General features: G+C 39.3%; 1 protein-coding gene across 1 annotated transcript in view; it reads left to right on the plus strand.

The window, feature by feature from the left end:
• The window catches only part of LOC140479499 (uncharacterized), a 60,366-nt gene extending 50,647 nt beyond the window's left edge, over positions 1 to 9,719 (plus strand). The window contains exon 6 of the mRNA XM_072573329.1: positions 8,539 to 9,719. Within this exon, the coding sequence (XP_072429430.1) occupies positions 8,539 to 9,305 (767 nt within the window). The 3' untranslated portion in view covers positions 9,306 to 9,719. The remainder of the gene's footprint in view (positions 1 to 8,538) is intronic.
• Positions 9,720 to 18,592: the final 8,873 nt, after the last annotated feature.

An 18,592-nucleotide genomic window follows, 5' to 3' on the forward strand; every position in this document is an offset into this window, starting at 1 on the left:
TGACATTTGTGACTGCTCTTGAAATTTAAATAAGGTGACCTCACCATGACCCTTGTGCTTCAATCATGGGCATCCACTCCAGCATACTTAAGCCTGCACATCTTTCCATTCTAAAAAAAAAGTAAAGTTTTAACTTAATGCAACAGATTTAATTCCAAGCAAAGAGAAGTAAGTACGTAACTTTACACAGTAATCACTATCTTGATGTTTGCTTTGCACAGTAATTGTTGTAATTTCTGTGAAACAAAGCTGAAATTAAATGGATCTACAAGTGCTATTGCAATTCCTAAATTCTGCTTTTCTTTCTATTTGCATAGTTAATTTGAAGTTAAGACTTATGACCAAGTACTTTAGAAGCATTTATGTACTTCCATTAAAAGAGGTAGAGTGAGCTAAAAGTTTATGACAATATTATTACTTCTAACAAGCAATGTTCCTCCCAGAATGTGAAGTCAAATTTGTTTTTTGCTATATGTTTATTTAGATTGGCCTGGTAGTATGATTTCTTTCAACAGAATTTCCTTAGTTATTACCTTCATATTATGCAGTGACCTGGATGTTAGGGAAAACATAACAGTTGATGTAGGGGAAAAAAATACTCCCAGCAATTAATCCTAACCAATCCTTTTGATTGGTGTTCTTTGAAAGTAATTGATCTTCTTCCCACAGATTTCACACAACTAAAAAAAGTCCAAGTCTACAGTAGTTATTTGGGACACTTTATACAACACAGAAGCCAACCAAAGTAATCCCACTGTCTCTCATAGTTCAGTGACTCTGCAAATTTTTATTCAGTATTAAACAATAATGTCTGCCATGAATATTTACTGTAGCAAGACATTTCATTCTTCAGTGACCCTCTTTCTAAAACATTCCAAATTTCTCTCTGCACACTCAGCCCCTTACTACAATCCCTATATACTCATGACTATATGGACAAATTTTGTCATAGTCCATCTACAACTACTCCATGTAGGCCAGATCTCAAACAATAATGAGACAGATTACCAGAATAAGAGAGAGTACTTGGCAGCATGGTGTAAAGATAACAATCTCTCCCTCAACATCAGGAAAATGAAAGAGCTGATCACTAACTTCAGGAAGCAATGTTGCTAAGTTGGAGATAGTCAAATTCCCAGGCGTGATGATACAAACAACCTGAGCTGATCCATGTTGATGTGATAGTCAAGCAAGCACAACAATGCCTCTACTTCCTCAGGAGGCAAAGGAAATTTGGCATGACCATAAAGAGACTCACCAAATTTTATAGATATAACACAGCAAGCATTCTATTCAGATGCATCAAGGTTTGGTATGGCAATTGCTCTGCCCAGCACCGTAAGAAACTACTAAGATCATGAACACAGCCTTATCCATCACACGAGCCAACTTTACATCTGTTGACTCCATCTATTCTCCTTGTTGGCTCAGGAAGGAACCCCTCTCACCTGGTTATATTCTCTTCAAACCTCTTCCATTGGGAAGAAGATCTAAAAGCATAAACATACATATCATCAGATTCAAAAACATCATTTTCCCTGCTGTTGTTAGACTTCTGAGTGGACCTCAAATTTGAAATTTAATGTTGATCTTGCTGTTTGTGCACCTTCTCTGCAGCGTCACATTGCATTCTTTGCTTTGTTCTATTACTCTAATGCACTTTTTGTGGTATGAGCTGCCTGTAGGGAATGCAAAACAAACCTTTTATTGTACGTAGGTACATGTCACAAAAGTAAATCTAATCAAATCTATGGTAATAAATTTCAATTGTTGCGCTGTTTTAACTAAGGGCTTAACTTTAACTACTTCAAAGCCTTTCTATTTGCTCAGAATTAAAATTGGGCCCGAGATCCCCCAGCAAAGTAAATTGTTTTTCTCCATTCAATTTATCAAAGCTCTTGATAATTTTAGAAAACATCTATTAAGCATCCTGTTATGTACTTGACCTTCAATACAGCCCCCACCTTCAATACAGTGCACACACACCTTCCTATCTAATTCAATGCGACCTTGCCATTATTCTTGCCATAAAGAATGGCATCACATTCTGCAGTTTGTTCATTCTGGCACAATTTTGCTCTCCAAGAAAGTGTCTAAGGTGCAGCAATACTAATGAGGATTTGTATATGAGCTCAGCATGAATAATATAATGGAAGATTTTGGAAAACAGGTCCCACAAGATTCACTAAATTGTTCTTGATTTTTCTAGCTAGCTGGAAAATAACTGAATTTCTCAAAATTAATGCACTGGTAGAATCAAATGTAACTGAGCAGCAGAGAAGAAAGTCCTCTAGGGAATGAATGTTTTATAATTGACAAGTAATCATGCATGTGTTAGCACTTAAATGTTTAAGTTATCAAATTTTCTTGGCAGGATGATCAGCAAGACACTGCTGCTATGAAGGAAACAATAGACAAAAATGTTAGGTTTCAAGTTGAACCAGTACGATATGATATTGAGGATCCAGATCTCAGTCATGTTAGAGACCCATCTGGCAGAGGAATTGGACTGTCAGAAAAGAACCCTTTTAGTAAGCAAGATTATAACCTTAAATGTTCAACCTTATCGACTGGTAACAAATGAAAATAAAAAAGTTTAAGTTGGAATGTTATGTTTCATATGTATAACACAGATGTATTTGTATGTGGTACAGCAATCCATCACCGAGATTGTGGCTGAAGCAAAATATTTATTATAGTATAGTAATCTATTTCTGATCGTTAAGACACAGGCCCCAGGTTTCATTCTTGGTTGGGTGTACAGAGACAGGTAGAATTCCTAGCTCTGTTGACTGATCTTTGCAAAAATATGACTGCTTGGACTTTTCATTTTCAGTGCAAGGGCTAGATTGGGGGTCAGGGTGGGCAACCTGGGAAAACCTAAAGGTGAATGCCCAATGTGGTGGTGGAATGAGTAGAGAGCTGCCTTGAAGTTTGGACACCGTGCTAGATGTTTAAAAATGAAGATTATTACAGGAAACATTCGTCCAACCCTTACCCCTCACTCCACTGTATGCCTAATACTGTCCATATGCCCAATCTATGCCAGTGTATGTCAGGGATGTTTTAGATCGAGTCTACAGGATTCTTAAGGGGGAGGGGGAGCAGCCAGAAGTCATGGTACCCATCATTACCAATGACATAGCTTGGGAAAGGGATGAGGACCTGAAAAGAGGATATAGGGAGTTAGGTTGGGAGCTACAAGACAGGACAAGCTGCATAGTAATCTCAGGATTGCTACCGGTGCCATGGACTAATGAGGCTAGGAATACAGAGCAAGATGAACAAGTGGCTGCAGGGCTGGTGTAGGAGGGAAGGCTTCAGATATGTGGATCACTGAGATACCTTCTGGGGAAGATGGTACCTACACAGAAAAGGACAGGTTGCACCTGAATTGGAGGGTTACCAATATCCTGGGTGGAAGGTTTTCTTGAGCTCTTCAGGTTTAAACTAGTTTAGCAGAAGGATGGAAACCAGCGCTATGGATCAGAGGGTGGAGTAGCTTGTGTACAGCCAGATACAGCATGCAGAGAGTTTGTGAGGAGGGGTAGACAGTTGATAGGACAAATTTGTAGTCAGTTTGATGGGTTGAAATGTGTCTATTTTAACGCAAGAAGTGTCAGGAATAAGGGCGATGAACTTAGAGCATGGAGCAGTACTTGAAGCTATGATGTTGTGGCCATTACAAAGACTTGGATATCACAGGGGCAGGAATGGTTGTTGTATGTTCCGGGGTTTTGATATTTCAAGAGAAATGAAGGGGGAGAGGTATAAGAGCTGTGGGAGTGCCATTGCTAATCAGGGGTAGTATCACACCTGCAGAAAAGGAGGTCATCAAGGAGCATTTGTCTACAGAATCAGTATAGGTGGAAGTCAGAAACCAGAAAGTAGCTGTCAGTTTCTTGGGAATTTTCTGCACATACCCCAATAGCAACAGAGACACAGAGGAGCGGATTGGGAGGCAGATTTTGGAAAGGTTGCAGAAGCTGGAAAGGTTGCAGAAGCAACAGGGTTGTTGTCATGGGTGACTTCAACTTTCCTAATATTGATTGGAACTTCCTTAGTTCAAATAGTTTGAATGGAGGAATTTCTGTAAAGTGTGTCCAGGAATGATTCCTGACTCAATATGGAGACTGGCTGACTAGAGGGAGGCCAAGTTGGATTTGGTGCTTGGCAACGAACCAGGCCAACTGTTCAATCTCTCGGTGGGAGAGCATTTCAGTGATAGTGATCACAACTCCCTGACCTTAACTATAATCATGGAAAGCAGTAGGAGCAGATAGTATGCGAAAGTATTTAATTGGAGGAGGAATTAAAATGCTATTAGGCAGGATCTGGAGTGCCTAAATGGGAACAGATGTTCTCAGGGAAATGCACAATAGAAATGTGAAGGTTGTTTAGGGAGCACTTGCTGCAGTTGCTGGATAGGTTTGTCCCACTGAGACAAGAAGGGGATGGTAGGGTGAAGGAACTTTGGGTGACAAAGGATGTGGAACATCTAGTCAAGAGATTAAAAGGAAGTTTGGTTAAGGTTGAGGAGGCAGGGATCAGACAGAGCTCTAGAGGATTACAACATAGCCAGGAAGAAACTGAAGGAGATTTAAAAGGAGGCATGAAAAAACTTTTAAAACTTTAGCAGGTAAGATTAAGGAAAATCCTAAGGCATTCTACACGTGAGTGTAGGACTGATTTGGGATAATGGAGGGAACTTGTGCCTGGAGTTGGAGGGGGTAGGGGAGGTCCTTAATGAATACTTTGCTTCAGTATTCGCTACTGAGATGGACCTTGACATTTATGAGTATGGCGTGAAACAGGCTGATATGCTCAAACAGATCAATGTCAAGTAGGTGGATGTGCTGAAAATTTTTAAGGATAGATAAGTCCCATGGGCCAGATGGGATATACTCAAGGTTACTATGGGAAATGAGAGAAGAGATTGCTACACCTTTGACAATGCTCTTTGCATCCTTACTGTCCACTGGATTAGTGCCAGATGATTGGAGGGTGGCAAATATTACTCCCCAGTTCAAGAAAGGGCATAGGGATAATTCTGGGAATTACAGATCAGTCAGTCTTACATCTGTTGTGGGCAAATTATTGGAGAGGATTCTGAGATACAGGATTTATTATGACTTGGAAAACCATAGTTTGAGAGATAGTGAGCATGGCTTTGTGAGGGGCAGGTCATGCCCTTGCAAGCCTTTCTGAATTCTTTGAGAATGTGACAAAACACATTGACGGTAGAGCAGTGGATGTGGTGTAAGTGGATTTTAAGAAGGTGTTTGATAAGGTTCCCCATGGTGGGCTCATTCAGAACATTAGGAATTGTGAGATACAAGGAAATTTGGCTGTCTGGATGCAGAATTGGCTGGCCCGTAGAAGACAGAGGGTGATGGTAGATAGAAACTATTCAGCCTGGAGTTCAGTGACCAGTGATGTTCTGTAGCAATCAGTCTGGGACCTCTGCTCTTTGTAATTTTTATAAATGACTTTGATGAGGGAGTGGAAGGGTGGGATAGTAAGTTTGCTGATGACATGAAGGTTGGTGGAGTGATGGATAGTGTGGGCTGTTATAGGTTTCAACAGGACATTGACCAAAAACAGAGCTGGGCTGATAAGTGGCAGATGGAGTTCAACCTGGAAAAGTGTGAAGTGATTCATTTTGGAAGGTCGAATTTGAATACAGAATACAGGGTTAAAGGCAGGATTCTTGGCAGTGTGGAGGAACAGAGGGATCTTGGGGTCCAGGTGCATATTATCCCTCAAAGTTGCCACCCAAGTTCATAGTGTTGTTCAGAAGGCATGTAAATGTGTTGGTTTTCATTAGGGGGAGTTGAGTTTCAGAGCCGTGAGGTTATGCTACAGCTCTCTGGAACCCTAGTTAAACCTCACTTAGAATATTGTGTTCAGTTCTGGTCACCTCACTCTAGGAAGGATGTGGAAGCATTAGAGAGGGTGCAGAGGAGATTTACCAGGAACCTGCCTGGACTGGAGGGCATATCTTCTCAAGAAAGGTTGGGAGAACTCGTGCTTTTCTCATTGGAGCAAGGAAGGGTGAGAGGCGACTTGATAGAGGTGTACAAGATGATGAGAGTGAAGATGGAGTGAATAGTCAGAGACTTTTTCTGAGGGCAGAAATGGCTGTCACAAGGGGGCATAATTTTAAGGCTTAGGTGGAAGGTTTAGGTGAGATGTCAGAGGTAGGTTCTTGATGCAGAGAGTGGTGGGTGCCTGGAATGCACAGCCAGTGGTGGTAGTAGAGTCAGATACGTTAGGGACATTTAAGCGACTCTTGAGTAGGCACACAGATGATACTACAATGAAGGGTATGTTTGATCTTAAAATAGGATAAACGGTTGGCACAACATCCAGTGCGGAAGGGCCTGTACTATACTGTACTGTTCTATGTTATTTTGTTGACCCCAATAATCCCCAGTACTGTCCATGATGACTTTTGCTCCCACTTATACCAGCAGCTCTTTTTATAACCCAATTCATCTAATTACCAATATGCCAACTTATAACCACACGAACCTCCTTTTCCTTCCTACACCCCGGCTAGTATCTACAATAGGCAAACCGCAGGAGCCATTTTGACATAAAATTATCGATGCATAATGACACTCTTTAAAAATAGTCCTGTCATTAATTTTAAAAGATTTCAATAAGTTGAAATTCCTTCAACTAATCTGGTATAAAAACAAATATTTCACTCCTGCTTAAACTCATTGAAATGTACATAATATTAAATTCTGTTCCAGAACCCCTGTTGCTCACACGTTTGGGATCATCTGTCATGCCCCTGACCTTGCATGGATCCGAAGTTGAATGAGACAGGCTAAATTAAGAAATGTGCTCAGAGTAGTGTCGTATTTAATTTAATTTACATTTTACTCCATACTCAATAAATGCCACCCCTTTAATTTCTCTGACTCCAGTAAAGTCCTCTCTGTAAGGACTCAGTCTTTGATTTGAAATTTTATTGTACTTAAATTAAGAATTTCTAACTTAGACTTAAGAGGAGAGACTTGATGTACAGGTACTGATTTCTTGAAAGGAAACAATGTTAAGAAGACATTCAATTGCTTTTTCTAAAATTACCAAGGGTTTGAGTAGACTGACCAGATAAAGAAAATGTCCTTTGGTTCGGGTGAGAAATGAGGAAATCATCAATTACAAGTATCACTGAGGGTCAGAAAAGTGCTTATAAGAAAATCCTTTATACAGTGGATAATTAGAATGCTTTGCCACAGTCAGATACCATTGCTAAACTTAAGCAATCATTAAACTCTTTGAAGCATGGAAGGACATAGTGCATTAAGGAATAATTGAGCCAAGAGAGGAGAATGGGATGCTACATTATAAAGTTATCACCTGCACCATGGGCCTCCTGTAGGTTTATGGTCCTCCGATTTTAACTGAACTCAAGAAGAAATGAACATGACTGTCAGTAAGCAATTTCACTGCATACGCTTTGCCTTAGAATTCTGCATTATTGCACCCACGTTCTCAGTGTACCAGTTTCATGCTGATGTCAGTAAGTCATTGAGTTATCAGAGAGATCCCAACTCCAGAAGTGTCATCTCCATATCTGGTAGACATAAGTTTTGCTAGTTGGAAGGGGTGATTCAGGTGTGGGACATTATTCACAAATGAGGGAAACTAGAATTTAGCAGGTTCATTTGAAATCACTACTGACTTCAAATGGACCAATTTTTCTGAAACAATGACCAGTGTGCAAGTTATGAATTTTTCGAACAGATGTAGCTGCTCTTGGTTACTGCAAGTTACTGCAGTTCTGGCCGTTTAAAATTTGAGAAATCTACCTACTATGGTTGAGAGTTGGAAAGAAACTGTTCTTGCAGTTTCAAAACCTTGGTCTTAGAACTTTATGAATATATGGGGTTAGGAAGTGTACATATACGGATTGATTGACAATGTAAGGAGATTATTAAGGAATTAGCTGCCTTTACTGTGAAGTCATGAATACAAGTGATTGTTTTTATAAGCAAGTATGTCCTTAACAGGATTTAAATGTATTGAAGTATGCTTTTGTGTTTACATCTATAATACATAATTAGAACTTTATTTCATATCAGTATGGTTCCTGAGATTGTCCTGTGGTTAATACAGTATTGGGTGAGATGATATAGGGATAGATGTTGGTGGGGGTTCTTGATTTGAGACGATTTTGCACTAAGTTGAGATAATTGGCAAATGGGTTCACCGGAATAGGTATGAGTTCATGAATGAGCACAAAGTTGGTAATAGTGTTGAACAAAATCTCTGGAATGAAGTGCCAGAGAACCAAGCCAGCCCTTTAAAACAGTCCACTATTGCAATGGGCACCCTCCCGAGAGGGTTGTCTGCCAAACCACCCCCAACCCCCAAAAGGAGCATGACTTTACTTTAGTCAAAAACATTCATGTACTCAGTTAAAATAGGACTCTTCCTGGCAAAAATTGCAAGCATTTGATTCCAGTAAAACAATGCAACCCCTCATTTTCTTCCGACTAAATTGATTTTTTTTTTGTTTAGCTGATGAAACTAAACCCTCCAAGGCCCCCAGATGTGATTGTACAAGTGAAGAACCAAGTAAAGACAAGATTCCATCTGTATTTGAAACCTGTAGTTTGGAGAACAGTCAAGCTGATGTTCACTGTGTTTGTCAATGTAAAAATTTTGATGACAGTTTGCCATCAACTGACAGCCATAACATGCTAAATAAAGATTTACCACCATATTCTCAGTCTGATGCAACAAAACCTTCAAGTTTAAAAGGAGATGATTTTGAAAATGCCACTGAATGCAATTTAGCTACCAAAGGATGGGAGACTCCTCGCCCCATGGCAAATGAAGACTTACTAGACAAAAATCACTATTACCTAGTGAGCATTGACAAACTGAAATCCACAGCCCATGGAGAAAAAATCCACATAGGTGACTTACAAACTCGGAGTGACTTCATAAATGAATGCTGCTCTGAAACATCTTCCCAAGACATACCGCAGTGTGAAATGTTCAAATGTGCATATGACACAAGTAGTCAGTCATCAGACAGCTCTTGTTCATGTGCTGAAGAATCAACATATTGTGCTCTAAATAATATTTCTTTACAAGACAACTGTGATACTTTTGTTTTCATTCCAAAGAGGCCAATTGATAGTGATCCTGTTCATGCTGTGGAGGATGACTACAGAGAAAAGTCTAATGGGAAGAAGCAAAAGCTTGTCTTCCCACGGCATAGCAAAAGTGGTGCAGTTATTTATCGACTTTCTGAGCCTGAAAATGAACCCAAGGACTAAGTGTACAAGTGGTAGGTCACAAAATATGAATCACTGAAGCTAAGTCGTATTGAGGGAGTGGTTGTATTACTCGTAGCCTTTATCAATAACAGTGAAGACAAAATATAAATTAATTTATTACTTTCAGATTTCTCTAAGATATAAAAAAAAGTGCTTACTAATGTTTCTATTTTGTCAAAACATGGACAAGCTGAGATTGTATGTGCACATTATTGATGATGCTAGTGCCCAGTACAGAGATTTAGCTGGACAGTGAAATTCCTCTTTTAAAAAAAAGAGAAAATGTCTTTTTCTCCATAATTAGTGACATGCCATCAATTGGCCATGGCATAGTGGTCCTAATCTTCCCTTTGAGTTAGAGGTGTTCAATTATATTAATATTTCCAGAGACTGGAGCACAAAATCTGAGCTGGTACTCCTGTGCAGAATCCAGAAAGTGTGCACTGTCACCAGTGCTGTCTTTCTGATCAGATTTTAAACTGAAATCTTATCTGCCTTCTCAAATGGATATAAAAGATTCCATGCTACTGTTTTGAAGAAAACAAGTTAGTTCTCTCTGATGTCCTGACCAATGTTCATGCTTAAATTAAAATCGCTAAAGCAGATCAAATTACAATCAACACTGCTATTTATGAAATCTTACTGTGTGAAAATTGAATGCCATGTTTTGTATATTACAGCATCAACTACTTTTCAATCGTACTTCATTAGAATTAAAACACTTTGGGATGTCCCATTGGTGAGAAATGTGCTCCAAAAATGCAAGTCTTACTTTCATTGAACTCAAATTCTCAAAAATCATGTATTTCAAAACAATTTTGTATTCTCACAATTTTATTTGTGATTGTTAATTATGTCCACACCCCAATTTACATTCTAAGTGGGTTTAACCCTTAAACTGCTGGCAGCTCCTTGGAATTTTAGGTTTTCTCGATTGAGCATTGTTTTTAAGTTTTAAGTTCATGCTGTGCAACACAAAAACAATGGCTGTTCAAATCCCAGAATTAATTTTATTACAATATTATTAATCCTTGCCTCCATGAGTAAACATTTAAAACAATATTAAAGAAAATAATAAAATCTATTACTGCTTGCCATGGCTTCCCATTTTCCTTTTACTCTATCTTTCATTTGTCCTCTTATAATTTCTGTATTTAACACATTTATAACAAATTGGTACATTTCTTTGATAGTATTGGCAGTATGTTATAGTATGCGTTCATAATGGTAACATTATACCATGTAATACATAATATATTGCAAACAGTTGAAACATTGGAAGGAATGTTTCTCACGTGTGGCTGACCCTTCCATTTCTCATTTGTTTGGTTTCCCAGTGGATTTGTCTTCTACAATGTTCTTTTGTTCTCTGTTTGTATTCCTTACATATTTGAGTTGTCATCGCTGAGCTTTTCCTCAGCTATACCACCTGAATTGGCGTAGTATCATGGTGGAAAAGAGATCAAATACTTGTCATTAAACCATTATTCTCTCAATGCACTGCAGAACCACCCCTCCCTGCAGGGAATCCAGCTATCTGTACTTTTGGCCATCTCACCAAATGAAACAATGATCAGAGTAAGGCCTGAGAGGATTACTACTATGTCCTGAAGGAGCAACAGCATGCTTCAGTTTTTTCCCCAGAGTGCTTCTTCCCATTTTAGCAATGGTTCCTCTTTCTAATTATGTTTTTAGGGAGTGTCCTACTAGTAGCATCACTGGATTTTAATATCCAGCAGTTGCAGGCTCTTTTATAACGGGAACCTCTTTTGTAGCCATAGCTGCATTTGAATTAGCTGTGGCAGGAAAAGAATTCAGGCTAACTGCCGAGTTGAGGTGGCAGGCAGAATTCTGACCCCTGAAATAATCTGCATTTCTTTTTTTGTCACCAACAATCTTGCTCTTTCCTCTTTTGGAGTATTTAATTATCTTACCCCAAAATGTCAACATGGCTCAGTGAGAGGATATACACTTCTTAATCCAAGGTAAGTAATAATATTTTATTCCATTAAGTGGCATAGTCTGGCTGATAAGCTAATGAAATACACAGGGATTGTCGCAACGGAAAGCCATTTTTTCCAATTCATTGTTCCCCTGATATCCAGACTCGTATTATTGTTCAATCAATGCCACCAATAACAGAATAAATTACTATTATTCTCATTTTTGTTAATGGGTCGCTATTCTTTGCAAATTGACTGCTGGATTTCATTGTAACTGCGAATCAAAAGTAAGTTTATTTGCCATGAAATGCTTTGAAATGTCCCAATGACATAGAGGCATAGAAAATAGCAGCAAGGGTAGGCAATTTGGCCATTTTAACCTGCTCCACATTCTATATGAGCATGACTGATCATCCAGTTCAGTACCCTGTTTTTCCACTTCTTCCCTTTAGCCTTTAGAACTATATCTAATACCTTCATGAAAAAAAATCAATGTTTTGGCCTCAACCACTTTCTGTGGCAGAAAATTCTACTAGCTCTTTGGGTGAAGAAATTTCTCCTCATCTCTGTTCTAAAAGGCATATCCCTGGCTCTGGACTCCCTGGTCATCAGGAACATCCTTCCTGCACTTATCTTGTCTAGTACTGTTAGAATTTGAAAGATTTCCATCAGATCAGAAAACAAGTTATGCTAGACAGGGTATTGTGGAATCAGAAAGAAATAATTGGCAATCTAGCTATACAAGGCCCCTTGGAAAGGAGTGGCCATAATATGATAAGAACATTTATTAAGATGGAAAGTGATGTAGTTAATTCTGATATGGATCTTGAATCTAAATACTCCAACAAAGACATTGAATCAATGTAGGTTCTTTCTCTCACACTACCTTTGGTTTCCAATTTTCTGTTTATTCCAAATAAATTGATTTTTTTCTGCTTTTTTTTAATGTGTTACACTGAATTTGTTGCAAATATAACTGGGTTCACCATACAACTATTTATTAATGAAGAAGGAAACCACAATTTGTGTTGGAGAAATTTGCCCAATAGGTTAGAGATCACAAAACACAGCTCGAAGTGAAATTGACAGACAGTTTATTGCAAACATATGGCTGGAGGAGAAATTGACTAGGCTGAAATAGAACTGACAGTCTGCACAGGTAGAACAGATTTCTCCTCCTAGAGCTGAGGATGAGACCAGTTTTATAGTAATGCTGCACAATGACACTGATTAAGAAATAGGAAACTACAATGTTTCTGGAAATGGAAAAATTTAGTTGCAAGGATGCTAATTGGAAAACAGTTTATTGGATGAATGCCCTGTTCCTTCACACAATGCAACATCCTGACAGTATCATGGTTCCATTCATCTTCACAGGAGATGTTAGTCTTTTCTGAAGTAAAGTCTTTTCTGAAGTGGTGAGGTGCTTCCATTGTCCCTGTGGTGCCTCTCTTTCTGACCTGCTCTTTGTGTGGCTTTGGTATTGCTGGGTTATGAATTTGCCCTTAGGGCTTTGAGATCTCTGTTATGTCGATGGGAGCTTAAAGCGTATTCCATTGTCTACATGCTGTCTGACTCCGCTTGTGAGCTGCTGGGGAATTCTGGGTGTCCTGGTACAATTTGGCCAATTTGCTTTTGTGGGCCTATCGTGGGTTAGTAAATCTTTTCCCACAATTTGTGGCAGAGAAAAATGATATGGCTTGCATTATTATATGATAAATTGGGGGACATTACTTAAATAGATGATGGTGGCAAACATTTAAAGAGTACATATAGCAACTGCAACAAATTGTTTATTTCTGTTGAACACAAAAGTAAAATGGGACAGTGGCCTGACAATGGCTTACAAGGGTAATTAGGGAGAAGTTGAAGGGAATCAGTGTTAGGATAAATTGATGGAATTAAAGGCTAATAAATCCCTAGGATTTGATAATCTAAGAGTGCACTTAAGGGAGTGGCACCAGAAATACTGGATGCATTGGTGGTCATCATTCATAATTTTATAGACTCTAGAACAATTCCTATGAATTGAAGATAGCTAATGTAATCCTACTACTTAAGGGAGGCAGAGAAAAAACAGCCAATTATAGACCAGTTGGCTTGACATCGTAAGTAGGGAAAATGCAAGAAACCATATTGAATTACAGAGCACTTGGAAAATGATGAGGAATGAATGGATTCAGCATTAATTTAAGAAAGGGAAATCATGCTTGATAAATCAACCAGATTTTTATTTTGACAATGTGACTGGTAAAGTTGATAAAGAGGAGCCTGTGTGTATGGTTTACTTGGATTTTCAGAAGGCTTTTAAAAAGGTCCCACATAAGAGATTAGCATGTAAAATTAAAGTACATCAGATTAGGACTAGTAAATGGATATGGATGGAGAACTGGTTGACAGTCAGGACACAAAGAGTAAGAATAAACAGGTCTTTTTCCATGTCACAAAGAGGGACTATTGGGATACTGCAGGGATGAGTGCTTGGGTCCCAAGCAATATTAATGATCTTTGATGAGGGAGCTAAATATAATATCTCTGAGTTTGAAGACAACACAAAGTTGGGTGAGAGGTTCAACTGTGAGCAGAATGTAGAGATTTGGATAAGTTGACTGAGTGGGCAAATGCATGGCAGATGAAATATAATGTGGCTAAATGTGAGGTTCTCTACTTTGATAGCAAAAACACAAAGCCAAATCTAAATGACAATAAATTGGAAAGTGGGAGGTGCAACAGGGACTGGGTGTCCTTGTACATCTGTCACTGAAAATCAGCATGGAGGTGCAGCAAGCAGTAAACAAGGTAAGTGATATGTTGGTCTTCATAGCAAAAGAATTCAAGTACAGGAACAGGTGTGTCTTTATATACACAACTAAAGTATTGTGTGCAGTTCATTCTTACCCTCCAAAGAATATTATAACTATGTCAACAGAGGTTTACCAGATTGATTCCTGGGATGTCAAGGCTGATGTACGAAGAGAGTCTAGATTGGTTAGGGCATTTAGAAGAATGAGGAGGAGGGAATCTCATAGAATCATATGAAAGTCTAGCAGGACTCAACAGGGTAAATGGATGTTTCCGATGAAAGTCCAGAACCAGGGATCACAATCAATGGATATAGGGCATTCAGGACTGAGATTAAGAAAAAACTCTTTCTACTATTTTCTGTGTTTCTAGAATTGTGAATCACCAATAACTGCTGCACCATTAACCTCATAAAAACAAGGTTTTGGGTGTAATCAGCATGGAGTGCAAGCTGTGAAGACTTCAGGGTTTGGTAAAGTTGGGAGTTTGGTGAAGAGGGGGAAAGGGGTATTGCTGTGTGTTGTTTTCTAAACTACTTCCACAGATCAGTGGGTGCAAGAGCAGACCACAGCCTGAGAGCTGGGAGACAGCGTGATCACATTAAGTGATTGGCATGTGAGTATTCTCTGTTAAAGGACTTGTTTTCAGGTTAGAATCTAATTAGAAGGAACGTTTACTGATTAGAAGCTAAATATCTGTAGTGAATTTTCTTTTCAATTGAAAATCTAATTATATAAAAATAAGGTGCAAAGCTGGATAATGTGTTGCTGTAGTATGTGAAAGCTGGTGGACCCTATTATGGTTCATCATGACCATTTCGGGATTAAGTGTTGATTGACTCTGAGCCCAAGTTCCTTGAGCAATGAGCTGGAGTCCTAGCTTCAGACACAGTGATGCACCAGGGATGGGAAGCGTTACCTAGACACTATGACATTGTAGCTATTACAGAGACTTAGTTGCAAGAGGAACGAGACTGGCAGCTTAATGTTCCAGGATTTCGATGTTTCAGGCGATTATAGAGAGGGATATAAAAGAAGTAGAGGAGTCGTGCTACTGATTAGGGAAGATAAGAGTAATCCTCGGGTGAAAGTACTAAATTGAGGCAGACTAATGACTAAGAATTTAAACAGATGTTAGGAAGGCTAAAAGGAGATAAGAAGTAGCCTTGACAAATAGGATTAAGGAAAATCCCAGGTTATTTATTTTTATATATTTATTATATATAATGATAAGGGAGGAAATGCATGAAGCTGGAGGATGTGATTGGGGTTCTTAGTATTCACAAAGTAGAAGGACATAGTGAATGGTGAGTCTAGAGAGAGATATGCTGATATTATAGGGCATGTCAATATAAAAAAGGGTGGGTGTTTTGAACAGCATTAAGATAGACAAGCCCCTAGGACCTGATGGAATCTATCCCAGAATATCAAAGGAGGTGAGGGTGGGGCCTCATACAAAATCTTCATATCCCCTTTAGGCGAGGTCCCAAAAGACTGGAGAATAGCCAGTGCTGTTCCTTTGTTTAAGAAGAGCAACAGAAATAATCTGGGAAATTATAGACCAACAAGCCTAACGTCAGTGGTGGGGAAATTATTGGAGAAGATTCTTAGGGGCAAGGTTTTATCCATATTGGTAATGACAGGTATCATGGCTTTGTGTAGGTAAGGTTGTGTCTCACAAACTTGATTTGAGTTTTCTGAGAAGGTGACAGGGCGGTGAATATTGTCTACATGGACTTCCTTAACAAGGTTGACATAGAAAGCTGATATGGAAGGTGATGTGATATGGGATCTGTGGTCAGCTGGTAAGATGGATACAGACCTGGCTTGGTCAGAGAAGACACAGTATCAGCAGAAGGATGATTTTCTGACTGGAGATTTATGGCCAGTCATGTTCCAAAGGGATCAGCACTGGAATCCTTGTTGTTTGTAACATATGTAAATTAGTTGAAGGAGAATGTAGGTGGGCTGCCTAATATATTTGAGGTTGGTACAAGTTTGGGGAATCTATGGATCGTGAGGAGGATTGCCAGACCATAAAGCAGGATATAGATAGACTGGAGACTTGGTCAAAGAAATAGCAGATGAAATTTAATCCACAAATGTGAGGTGATGCATTTAGGAAAGTCTAATGCAGGAGAGAAGTATATAATAAATGACCTTAGCATTGATATAGAGAGAGATTTCATCATACAGGTCCACAGTTCTGAAAATAGCAACATAAATGGATAAGTTGGTAAAGGCATATAGCATGCATGCCTTAATCAGGGGGAGCATCGAGTATAAAAATTGGCAAGTCCTGTTGAAGCTGTATTGAACTTTAGTAAATTTACATTTGCAATCTTGTGTACAGTTCTAATTGCCATTCTACCACTCTACATGCCTGAGACCTACTATCTCTGCTTTGGTCAGTAGTCAAGGAGATGAATAAGGCAGATAGAGAGTTGCAGGAGGTAGCAATTCAAGAACCTGAGCCCCTGTCCTTGTCCAAAAGGTTCAAGATTCTTGTTCCTTGTATGCACAAGAGTGAGATCTTTAGGGAGGATGAGCAAACTGTCCATAGCCCCATGTTATAGGGAGCCGATTGAATTGGGGAGAAAAGAGAAATATGGCCATAATCAGGAACAGTTCTGTTAGGGGAATAGACCCTGTACTCGATATCCAAGATTGGGAGTCCCAAAGGCTGTATTGTGAACCTAGTGACAAGGCTAAGGACATCTCACCTGGACTGCAGAGGAACTTGGTGTGAGAGGGGAAAGGTCCAGTTGACATGACCCATGAAAGTACCAATAATATAAGTAAAATTAAGTAAGAGGTTCGATGGTCGGAACATGAGTAGCAAGGTGCTAAATTAAAAGGCAGAATCACAAACGTAATCATCTCGGGATTACTACCTGAGCCAAGGGCTAATTGATAAAGGATCAATTAGATTGATAAATGGCTCAAAGATTGGTGTGGGTGAAATGGGTTTGAATTCTTGTAAAACACTAAATAAAAAAAAACTGAAGAATAGAAACAAGATCCCCAAAATGGCTGGAAAATCTCAGCAAATCAGGCAGCATCTATGGAGAGAAAGCAGAGTTCTGAAGAAAGGCCACTGTATCCAAAACATTAACTCTGCTATCTCTCCAAGATGCTGCCTGATTTGCTGAGTTTTTCCAGCAAGATCTGATTTTGTTTTTGAATTCTTGTAAAATTGGCAGCAGTACTGGGCAAGAAAGAATTTTTCCTTTTGAACAGGCTCCACTTGAATGATGCTGGGCCAGAGTCTTGGTGAATCACAGAACCAGGTACGTTGATCGGGCTTTAAACTAAATAGGGATGGAAGAGAAGATATCTCCTATTATATGTTCTCCCACTAACACTTGGTCCAGTTGGCCCACTTCATTTACAAGAAACAGGTCCAACAAAACATCTTTTCCTGAACTGGACAGATACTGCTGTAGGAAACTCTCCTGAACACAATTTAGGAATACTTGCCACTAACCTTGGTTAGCAAGGCTAGATCACTTGGAATACAGGGTGAACTAGCCATTTGGATACAGAGCTGGTTTGAAGGTAAAAGAGGATGGTGGTGGAGGTTTGTTTTTCAGACTAGCTGCCTGACTAGCAGTGTGCCTCAAGAATCAGTGCTGGGTCTATTGCTTTTTGTCATTTATGTAAATAGTTTGGATATGAACATAGGACTTGTAATTAGAAAGTTTGCAGATGACACCAAAATTGGCAGTGTAATGGACAGCAAAGAAGGTTGCCTCAGACTACAATGGGATTTTGATCAAATGAGTCACTGAACCGAGGAGTAGCAGACGGAGTTAAATTTAGATAAATGTAACGTGCTCCATTTTGGTAAGGCTAATCAGGGCAGGACGTATACACTTAATGGTAAGGTCCTGGAGAGTGTTGCTGAACAAAGAGACCTTTGAGTGCAGGTTCATAGTTCCTTGAAAGTGAAGTCATAGATAGTTAGGCTAGTAAAGAAGGCATTTGGTTTGCTTGCCTTTATTGGTCGGTGCATTGAGTATCGGAGTTGGGAGGTTATGTTATAGGTACACAGAAAATTGGTTAGGCTACTTTTGGAATACTGTGTACAATTCAGGGATCTCTGCTGTAGGAAAGATGTTGTGAAATTTGAAAGGGTTCAGAAAATACTTACAAGGATGTGGACAGGATGTGGACAGGATTTGGGGGATTTGAGCTACAGGGAGACGCTTAATAGGCTAGGGCTATTTCCCCTCAGCTGAGGCTGAGAGGTGACCTTACAGAGGTTTACAAAATCATGAGGGGCATGGATAGGGTGAATAGCAAAGGTCTTTTCCCCAGCATAGGGGTGTCCAAAACTAGAGGGCATAGTTTTAAGGTGAGAGATGAAAGATTTGAAAGAGATCAAAGGGGCAATTTTTTCACACTGAGGATGGTGCATCTATGGAACAAGGTGCCAGAGGAAGTGATGGAGGCTGGTACAATTACAACATTTAAAAGGCATATGAATAGGAAGGATTTAGAGGGATGTGGGCCAAATGCTGGCAAATAGACTCAATGGACA

Source organism: Chiloscyllium punctatum, chromosome 7 (assembly GCF_047496795.1).
Source record: "Chiloscyllium punctatum isolate Juve2018m chromosome 7, sChiPun1.3, whole genome shotgun sequence".
NCBI lineage: Eukaryota > Metazoa > Chordata > Chondrichthyes > Orectolobiformes > Hemiscylliidae > Chiloscyllium > Chiloscyllium punctatum.